Here is an 11,092-nt window from a genome sequence, read left to right as displayed (position 1 = left end):
GCATAGGTAACCTATGATATTTGCTATTTCCTATGTTTTCCATCTTAGTTTAGCCTGTTAGGATCCTTATATTATAGTACCACGCAAAAATGCATCATTATGCGTCTGCACAGTTTGGTCACAATCCAAGTTTGTGGCAAAGGGAAACTCGCCCGAGGATCTTGCTGTACTTCCTTCAGACAGGGGACATGACTGTGTGTCCTAAAAGTTACAATGACATATAAACAAATGTCAATGAAATTTTTGTTCGTAGCACACATGAAAAAATCACTGGATCTTATCCAGTGTTTGTAAAAACTATCACAGACATTTCAGTCACACAAGACATGAACAATCTGAACGATGTTGCCTTCCCTTCAAAAAGTGGCACCAAATATACAGTTGGATTTGTTGTTACACATTTAGTATCTGTTGTTTTTGCCACACAGTTCATCCACACTCACTCAATACCATAAATGCCACAAATATCCGGAAACAAGTTGAACTGGTACAAAAACACAAAAGTGTCTTTGTTGCAGATTAAGAAGATTTATGCAGCTTACTTTGGCCCTGACAGGAGTCAGTGTGGGTATGCCTGTGTGAACTCTGCAAATCTGACTTGCTTGTTCCAGTAGGCCTCTGCTGTGCCTGAACAAGCTTACACCTCATTGAAACCTGCGTCACCTGATTATGTGAGCTACATTTGAATGTATGTCAAAAGGTATCTGTTTGTTTTTATACCATTGTAGCCACTCTTCACTAAGTGCAGCGAGCCAATCGGGCATGCACTGCACTGCATACTAAGTGCAGTTTGTTTATAATACGTGCAAACCCATAAAAAAGGTCCTTTTCTTTACTGACGCAAGCCGCTGTATATTTCATCAGTGCTCACTCTGCTGAGACAAAGTTGGGATCAGTGGGTGCCAAAATGATGGCTGTATGTTGAAGTGTGGGTTTGAAAAAAAGATGGTGTTTGTTTGAAGTCTTTCAGATGGTTTGGTTGCACTGAATCACCAACAACCTCACAATAAGGTGAAATCAGATGAAAGAAAACATGTTATAAAGAGAGGAGAAGAAATTATTTGGGTGAAAAGCAAGGTCAGTGATTTTCTCTGCATTCCAGCTTATAAAATAAATACCTTTGGATCAGGTACTAGATGGGTTTTTAATGGATTTAATTTTTAACCAGCTTTAATGACAAATGTAAAATGGTCAGCAAGTTACCTTGAGCTCAATAATTTCTCCTTGACGTGTGTGTGTGTGTGTGTGTGTGTGTGTGTGTGTGTGTGTGTGTGTGTGTGTGTGTGTGTGTGTGTGTGTGTGTGTGTGTGTGTGTGATTAGCAGTTACTGCAGCAACAGGGGCATTCAGTCACAAACCTTCATGAGGTAACAGGCTCCACATCATGGAAGTGCTGCATTGCTCTGTTTTAGCTTTTCTACCATCTGTTCATCTAGCCAGGATTCAACTACGCATCTAGAATGCTACTTTTATAACGATCAGGCACTGGGAAAAAATATATATATTTTACAAAGGTGAAATTTTTGAGGTCATGGGGAGCTTAGAGAGAATATGGTGGATTGTAGTCGAGTGCACCTGCAGGCTCCTTGGCATTTCTACATCCACAGGTAAGACATAAATATGAAAAGAAGCAGAGAAAAGCAAAAGATTTCATTTAGCGTCATGTGTGTCTCTTCTCGTTTTAGTATGAGCCAGATTCTTTGGGTGCACCTATAGATCTTTCAAAAAATCTTAAAACATCTCGTCAGGGGAAGAGGCACCCATCATGTCTTTAAAAACAATGTTAAAAGGTCAGACTGTGACATAGTCTTGATCTCCAAGAGCACTAAACCCTGTCTTGGCTGATATATAGAGCATATACTTGATTTACGTTATTGTCCCTCCTTTTCTGTTTTCCTCAGACACACAGGGACAGATTGTACAAAGCTCTCTTTGCCTCAGTAAATCATCATAAAAGCTGTTTGCTTGTTGCTTCCTTCAGAAAAATATGGGACCCCCCCCCCCCCCCCCACACACACACACACTTAAATTCAAACATCTGCAGACACTGAATATTTATTGAGAAGCATGTGCCACAAATGACACAAACAGTCTCTGTGTCCAGCTGGGTTATTGGGATTATGTGATCACAAGCTGTTGTGCATTCGCGCCTACATGAGCTTTCTGTGCATTATTTTTATGTGTGCGTGTGTGTATCAGTCTATTTTTGGTAAATGTCTATGTGTGTGTGCCTCTGGCTGGCAGTCTGCTGTGAGTTCACATGTCTGGGTTGGCCTGTTGGTGTCTGTGTGTGTTCCACATGCTCCCAGTATGCAGGGAGCAGCTCTGTTAATATCCAGCTGCTCTATATGCAGCTTTAAATCCTTGCATACTCTCCAAACTACTAGAAACCATTTAGCCACATTACCCGAGTTTCCCTCTGCTTCAGATTGTATCACTGAATCTCTTGATTTCTGGTAAGCAGGCCAGAGAAAGTGCTTCCATGTGTTTGGCAGCAATCCCCATTTAACCGGGCTTATCTCACAAGAGGATGACTGGTTAATAAAATGCACTTTTGTTTAAAATTTTAAAAATGTTGCTGTCATGTCATTTCTTATCTTGTGTCACACCAGGACAGTAGTGCCCTTTCATGTAGCAAGAAAGGTATTTTATTGTTGTCAGCACACAGCTTGGGAGAACTTCCTGTTAAAGGAACACTGAATGGTGCTGGTTGGTGGATTGTGTTACATCTGGACAGAGTCAAGCCAGCTGTTTACCCATGCTTCCAGCATTTTTGCTAAACTAACCAACTGCTGGCATTAGTTTGACATTTACCATATAGAAGTGTAGTTAAGTCACAGTTAGCATTATCTGCTGAAGAGATTTACTATCTTGATGCTAAAGCATAGATCTCATGGATTGATGGCGTTTTATGGCATTAGCCATGACTGTGACTGTGTGATATGTCCACTCAAGTAAAATTACCTACTGACATTGGTATGGCAATTGCAAGCATGAGTAAGTTATTACCAAAGTTTCATGACCATGACAGGAACAATTGCAATAATTGCTTAAATTAAGCATCTTTAAATACCTTTAATGTACATCACTAGGTCAGTACCACCATTCCTGTGGTATGTAAATGTGACTTTAAGTTGCATTCCTTGTGCTACAGACAGTTGCCCTTTTCTTGAGGAAAACATTCAGTCGGCTTTAAATTACTGTGGCTGACAGAACACTATAGAGACAACTTTTAAAGCAAAATATGAAAGACATGGTAAAAAAAATAAATCCAAAGAACACTGAAAACGCCACACAAGAGTGTTTAATCCCAGTGAAAGTACTGAGAGCATTTACAGAAGGTTACCTTGGGCTGCATTCCAGCATCCAGCACAGAAAAATTCATGAACTTACTCTGACATCTGGTGGACAGAATCTGTTCACCAACAAATCCATGAATTAAGCTGAATTATTGTCCCGTGTCTTTTTCAGTGTTGTGTGCTGTGGGAGTGGAAACACTACATCAGGGAGAATTCAACAGCCTTGGCATCTATCTAATGTAAGCGCTTACTTTTTGAGTCTACTTCTTGACTTACTGATGGGATTTACAAGCACTCCTGACTCTGGTGGCATTCTTGAGTTACAAATACACAGCCTGGTTTTGAAAGCTGGCAAAGCTAAAGACCCAAGGGCTTTAAGAAGATGGTTTAGAAAAACACTGCACATGCTTTTATAGTCTCTGATAAATAAACACACTTGAGAGGAGCTGTTGGGAAGGACTCAGAAAGTTGAAGCAGGGTGCAGAGGGCAGAACAGAGGACATCTTCTGATTCTTATTATTATCTCTGTAGTACAGAGACAAATTCCCACAGAGACAACGGAAAACATCTCTCCAAGGACACTAGAAACGAATGACTGTTTATTCAATCACTACACATAAAGTTAGTGCAGATGGATGCTGTCCTCACACACAGTAACACACAACACACCAATTACACTTAAAAGAGGTTAGTTTGTAATACTGGTTAGTCTGGGTGCATTTTTCTCTATTGCTGGATTAGATAATTGTAAACTAAATACAAGAAAATTGCAGTTGTCACAAACGTTTTCTTTACCATATGTAGGGTAATATCTTGAGCACTTGCAGCTGCTTTTTTTTAGTGTAGAAATTACTGAGTATATCATCATTGTCCAATTTCTTCCCCCAGAGTCTCATTTATTGGGATCATGATTCTTGAACTAGCCTATTTCCTGGATTCTCTCCTGTCCATGTGTCTGCCGTGAGTACACAACCCTCATGGCTACTGTAGCAAAGATAACTCACAATTCTTTGAGGTTTTCAAACTTTGAACTTTGCAGTCTAAACTGCAGTCTAAACTGTAATAATGTAAAGTAATCCTGACTTTTTTCTTGCCTTCTTGCCTGATATCTCTACAGCTGCCCTCCAGACTGGAAGTTGTTTTTACTGTGGGGGAAGATGGCTCGCATTGGAGGCTTTCATAAGTTCCTATACTACTCCATCATGTCAGTGGTCTGTTTCCTGCACCCTGTGCTGGTGTGGCATGCAATCATCCCAGGTAAAACAACACCAGCAAGTTCAATACTTCACATGACTGTTTCCTGTTGCTGTGGCATTTCAGCAGCAGATGCTCCTATCATGGAAAAGCATAAAAAGCATAGATGTAGCATAGAAATTAATGGTGACATTATTATTCTAACTTCAGGAACAATGCTTCTGGTGACAGCCTTTTTCAACTTCATACTGAGCAAGAAAACAAAGACCAAACCTCCCAAAAGCCCGCAGGAGAGCTTCACCAACCAAGGCCCAACTGCTGTCTTTGTGACAGAAAGCACGGGCTCAGACGGCACCTTCTCATTCTTCCATATGGTGACAGGCAGGAGAGGGCAGGGGCTGGCACCAACAAGCAGAGACAACTGCCTCAGCACCGGAGAGAGAGGAGACAACATCCAGGCTATGCTGGAGCTGGAGCAGACAACAGCACCTAAAGACACAGATGGGGAAAGGAGGAGGAGGTGGAAAGAGAAGAGACTATTATGCTTTAGAAGTGGGGAGGAGCCTGTGGAGAGGGAGATGGAAGAGATGGATGGATACTGTGAGCCAGACACCACCTCAGACACTGCACCTATGATTACTGACTGAATGTCGCTGTGCTTACTGATAACACACAATGGAAATGATGTATAAAGAATAATGCATTCACGCATACTCTGTACAACCAGCTGGTCTTGAACCAACTTTTTGTAGAAAGCACCAATGTCTTCCACAATAAGGTTTATTTTATGTGATTAAGCTATAAAAAAATTGATTTTTATGAAATATTTGACTGATTTGTATATTTTTGGAGTCTTGTACAAATTTAAAAGTTGGAGTTTCAAATGCATGCACTCAAATAAATGAAACCATTTGTACCAACATGTGCATGTGGGTGGATTAAGGCCTGTTTTTTTTATTTTTTTGTTGTTGTTGCTTTTGTCAAAGACAGCACTGAATGAAGAGCAGACATTAATGCCCAGCAATCCCATCCAGTTACTGCCACATACATTATTCATAAGGTCATAAATTAGATCAACTGTTTCACTCATTCAGAGAAAACATGTGCAAATGTGACAGAGAGTATAGCAGGCAGTGGAGCTTGTGCAGGTGCATGCGTCGGCCCTCATTGTGTGTTTGTCGTGTGCGAGCGGTGACCATGGAGACAGAGCTCTGGGAGGAGTGTTCATGTTAATATGGTGATGAAAGAAACATCAGATCGTTCACCGAAAGCACGGCTACAGGCTTCACCCAAAACACGTCTAGCCAAACACAGTAAATTATTTATCGATAAAGGGTCATATGGTGAGCACTAAGAGTGAATCAGGCAGTTTGAATTGCACTTATTTTTACTATAATTATGATTCAAAAGTGAATAGAAAAAAGCCTGTATTGATGTTTCTATTGTTTTCCTTTTTATTTTATTGAGCTACAAAGGATGTGAGACTCTACATGGGCATTCCTCTTTTGTTCAGGTCATAAATCAATATTGTCTTGTTCTGTCAAAACACACACACTCCACACACACAGGGTATTCCTCAGTCTTTTGTTCACTGAACAATAAATATATAACTGTATGTAGCCCTTAGAGGAAACCTCTCTGTGGCATCACAGCTAAGGAGAGAATCGATGTAAACAGAGAGCCCTATTCATCAGAAGGCACCTCAGCGAGAACTGAGGCCAGATAGCATGAACAACCTGAAGGTTAAACAACAGGGTTATTCCACATATTTCTCACAAAGTTACACAACCCAGCATGGTATCACCTGGTGTCATAAATAGCGTCGATATGTTTTTATGTCATGACATGTGTATCCTCTCCAGAGGGACGAGACCTTCGCCTGTGTTGTGGAAAGAACAACAAAGAGTCTTTGTCTGGATTTTGCTGAGGCTGCTCACTGGCCCATAACCTGAGCTTTATTATTATCTTCACAATGATCTTTGTTCAATTAGCAGCTGACTGACCTATAAACAGACGGGAGGAAAAGAACGGCACTATTTCTCGCCCTCTTCTATAAGCGCTCCGGCAGCTTTGTCATGTCCACATCCGTCAGAATGAGGGAAGTCGTTCAGCTGCTGGAACAACTTACTTCCTCTGTGCATAAATCATGAATCCTATTCAGACACAGAGAGAGAAGCACTTCCTACAGTTTGTGTTTCCACCCTGCAATAGTTTCCTAGATGGCAGATCCAGGCTCAAAAACAGGATGGGTGAAAAAAATCTTAACAGGTCACAGGAACTTCTTCCCCTAGCTGGAAAAATACAGCAGAGTGGGTCGTTGTTGGTGGTGTTGGTAAACCAATTAGATTTTTCCTGTCACTAAATATGTAACAGCAGAAAGAATTTAAAGAATATATCTCAGAAGTGGATATTGAAGTTAAAATTCACCCTCGACAGCAAATAAACCAAAACTACATTTTGTTACCCATATGGAAAACAAACATCCAGCAACAAGAATACTCTACGAATACATTATTTATCATTTAGAGTGTCAATTGTGTTCAACAGTTCAATAGAAACCAAAATATGCGGCATGGATAACATGTATTTTTTATACAAATCTCACTTAACCCATATAACTTTCAATCAAAACTCTAAATTAAACCTTTATAGTCTTAGAGCTGAGTCTTAACACCCTTAGTGTGGCGAAGACCACAATTTAAAACACTTCTGGCTGATAGGATTAAAGCAAAGCCCCAGAGCCACCTTGATCAAGAAGGGAGAGGTATGCAGCCCTGTTTCAGCCCGCCTATGCTCGAGTGTGGTTGGCTGCGGTGTATCAACGCGGGCTGCTATTGGATATTCAGGATGTCACCTTTATCTCTCGGCTCAGAATACCGCACTGCCAAGGAGGCATGAAAACTGATAACGAAAAGAGGCATATAACGCTGGTGATACGGAAGAAAACGGGGACGCACTCTGTTATGGTAAGGCTCAAAATGATTCAGTTTATGTTTAGTTACGTTTAAAGAAGGCACAATAACTTTCATCCTGCAATAAAAGCCCGGAACAAATAAAAATAGTCTGATAAGAAGAGATGCTCAGAAGTTGGATGCAGGTTAAATTACGCTTTGTTTTGTCTTTTGCTTTTGGGAGTATTGACTAGTATAAGAAACTTTCCGTTAGCCTTCATGTGATCTACTATTTGCTGTTAGAAACCGCGTTCGTTATCGTTAAAGCTCTAAGTCAGCCGTGATTTGCCGATCAGTGTTATCTGCCTCATTAGCATTTTAAATTTATACTTTTTTTGTTGAGATATGTTTCGGAAACTCATTCATTGAGTGCTTTATTTGGAGCTCTCCGTGTCATTTTACGCGTGGGACTGAATTGTCTTCGGGCGCAGCTGCCGGTGTAGGTGTGATAATTGGATACGAATCTCGCGATGATCAAACCAATTAGCAGACCTGCAATGAAAGCTCTTTGTCCACCGAGGAAGCTTGCACACAAAGATGATGCATGAATAGGAGAGAAAAGCTGAGAAAACGCAGACGACGTAAATTCACCGAAACCCGAGCCCAGCCAAATAAAATGAATTTTCATCGCACAGCGTTTGGCCCATCTACCGTATAGCCATTTGTGATTGTTGAATAATTCATAATAATGGTGACAGACTGGAATCCTTTAAGTTATAAACCCATTATTGTGTATAAATATGTATGAGAGGTAGACTGACCATCTCTGTATGCACATACTTTGTCAGCACATTGCTTAGCTGAAGCTGGCGATGGGCAGAGGTCATTAAAGGGGGAGGTAGGACAGGTGTTGTTGCCTCAGTAATGCATGAAATAAATGTGGACTTAATTGTCGATTCTTTAAACCCAAACCAGGAGGATTTTGTTAAGGTTATATCTTTAACTTCTCTCTATTTTGTTTAGTTTTTTTTATTCCTATTATTTGGTTGAATCACCTCCCAGAGATCACTTCCCAGTCAGACAGTATGGGGCAGTCTGTTTCCTGATTTCTGTGGTGGCTAACACTGCTCATGCAAGCATTTTTTCTTCTGTTTTTTTTCCTCCTCTACCGGACAAAGTTCTGTTTTTGCTTAAAGATCTAGAAAAAAATCATTTCCTGTATGACTGAGGTTTTTTTTCAGAAAGATCTGCCTCCCTTGATTCTGAGAATAAAAGATTTAATGACTCATATTAAAGTCATCATGAATGGGCCAGTTCCAGATTGAAATGAAGTGTATCAAAGTGGAACAGTATTTATTATAAATAAGTCACACAGCATTACTTTAACTGATTAACTTCCCTTTTTTTGTCATGTGATAAAATCTCAGGAAGTACTGAGACCAAAAAATAGCTCAGACATTTGTGTTTTTTTGTTTTTAAAGTAAAATCTGCACTAATGCTGCACACAAAGCTGCCTTTGTCTCCTGCTGGTGTGAAAGAGACTGCAGTCCCTGTAAATAAAGGTTGGCTCATTATAGATATTTATACTCAGAGATTAGTGGTGAGTGAGTATATACTTGAGTACTCACTTTATCTCCTTCCTAGTGCTGTGTTGGACATCCTTTTGCCTTCAGAACTTCATTAATTCTTCGTGCCATAGATTCAAAAATATGCTGGAAACATTCCTCAGAGATTTTGGTCCATGTTAACAGGATAACATCACAAAGTTGCTGCAGCACCACATCATGATGAAAATCTCCCATTCTACCACATTCCAAGGGTGCTCTATTGGATTAAGATCTGTGGAGGCCATTTGAGTACAGTGAAGTCACTCCTGTGTTCAAGAGGCCAGTTTGAAAAAAATTGGAGTTTTGTGACACGGTGTGTTATCCTGCTGGAATCAGCCACTACCACCAGACTGAACCGCTGATACAAGGCAGGTTGGATCCATGCTTAAATGTTGTTTGCGCAAACCCTCTGAATTTTGCAGCAGAGATAGAGGGTCATCAGACCAGGTGACATTTTTCTAATCTTCTATTTTCCAGTTTTGATCAGCCTGTGTGAATTGTAGCCTTAGTTTTCTATCCTTGGCTGAACCCACTCTGGTATCTGCTACTGGATCCCATCTGTTTTAAGGTACCAATATACCTTCTTTTTAATAAGCTGTTATTTAAGTTACTTCCTATCAACTAAAAGCAGTCTGGTCATACTCCTCTGATCTCTTGCATCAGCAAGACATTTTCCCCAGAGAAATGCTACTTCTCTCCCTTTCAGATAATTCTCTGTAAACCCCAATGTCTGTCTGGCGCCAACAACCATGCAACATTTAAAGTACATTCAAAGCTTTGAGCTTCACTAGGTCACCTTGACCATATCTATATGCTTAAATGTATTTAGCTGCTGGTATATGATTATTTGCATAAAGAACTGTGGGGCAGGTGTACATAATAAATTGAGTGTGGCACATTAAGCGGGAACCACACTGCTTTAAGATTTCATAAGTTCTATCTTGCAATAGCCACTAGATGGCACCATAGCATCATCTACGTCATAGGTGACTAATCTGTGTGTTGCATAAACATGTTCTTGGTGAAGACAAGACATGTTTTTTTCACTTTAATTATAATATAAGCTTATGATCAGATAAATGTAGTATGTTATCAGGTGAGGGGAAAAAAACCACAAGCCTTAAATGTGTTAAGCGGTTTGTATAAAGGGCCAAGATTACTATCAAGATTTTTCTTTTTTAAGTAGTTAGCATTGAAGTTTAGAATAACAATTCATTTTTAGTCGTGTTTTTTCAATCACTATATTTTTTTGTTTTCCCTTTTCCTAGTGTTGTACTTCTTTCCTCTTCATTAGCTGTTGGTGAAATGTAGATATTACTTTACACCTTGGCCTTTACTTGCCTCTCATAAAAACCCTTTAGTGTATTTTAGTGCATGTGATATGGTAAAGATAATTAAACTATAAACGTACTGAGTACTTCTATAGCTCTCTACCAATACTGTTATCCTGTTGCATCATCTACAAGAATCCTGTCATACCTAATAAATACCTGGTTCCAAAGGAACCGCCACTTTCCCACAACAGATAAGAAAAGTCCCTAAAATTAACTCCTGTCCTTTGACAAAGGTGCTGTTATTGAGGACTTTCACTTTCCATATTAGCTCACATACTTCTACTTTTTTTTTTCTTCTTTAAACACTGGGAGGGGGAAATGGTACAGGTCAGTGCATGCTTCACTTATTCAGCTCATGCTGTGCAAGAAAAAGTATTTATTGCTGAAGTTTCTCTCTGTGTCTGTATATTCTGCTTTGACTCCAGTAGGGTGTCACATGATTTACACGAAATCTCAAATGGATTTTGAGCTTAACTAGCTATCATAAAACATTACAAAATCCACACCCTGATCACCTAGATGTTTCCGCATCTATTGTGCAACACCACCAACCATTGTAGTCATAAAATTCAGCATACACAATAACCACTATGCACCGTAATGGTGATCAGTTTCTCCATTGCTTTTACGTTAGGGATTCTCTCAGGTAAGAGCCATGGAAAAGGATGTCATGCATCCAGATTATAAAAACAACACGTGGTTAGTTATAGGTTATAAATTTAGGATACCAATACAAAGTTTAAGTGAAAACAATTTGCTTTATTCCTG

General features: G+C 39.8%; 2 protein-coding genes across 3 annotated transcripts in view; both read left to right on the top strand.

The window, feature by feature from the left end:
* Positions 1 to 1,362: 1,362 nt before the first annotated feature.
* tmem72 (transmembrane protein 72) lies at positions 1,363 to 5,318 on the top strand. Its single transcript, XM_026189183.1, has 5 exons — positions 1,363 to 1,606; positions 3,471 to 3,537; positions 4,187 to 4,258; positions 4,416 to 4,555; positions 4,703 to 5,318. The coding sequence occupies exons 1-5, from the start codon at positions 1,531 to 1,533 to the stop codon at positions 5,137 to 5,139; spliced, it is 792 nt and encodes a 263-aa protein (XP_026044968.1). The 5' UTR covers positions 1,363 to 1,530; the 3' UTR covers positions 5,140 to 5,318.
* Positions 5,319 to 7,248: 1,930 nt separating this feature from the next.
* rassf4a (Ras association domain family member 4a) overlaps positions 7,249 to 11,092 on the top strand; it is a 28,405-nt gene continuing 24,561 nt past the window's right edge. Inside the window, exon 1 of one of the 2 annotated variants that reach the window (XM_026189175.1) lies at positions 7,249 to 7,458. The gene's annotated coding sequence lies outside the window, so the exon portion shown is untranslated. Of the gene's footprint in view, positions 7,459 to 9,471; positions 9,559 to 11,092 lie in introns of those variants that run through there. The other variant, XM_026189176.1, reaches the window with a different exon arrangement.

This window comes from Astatotilapia calliptera, chromosome 13 (assembly GCF_900246225.1).
Source record: "Astatotilapia calliptera chromosome 13, fAstCal1.2, whole genome shotgun sequence".
NCBI lineage: Eukaryota > Metazoa > Chordata > Actinopteri > Cichliformes > Cichlidae > Astatotilapia > Astatotilapia calliptera.
The sequence above is the reverse complement of the archived record's forward strand: the minus strand, read 5'-3'. Positions and strand labels throughout refer to the sequence as shown.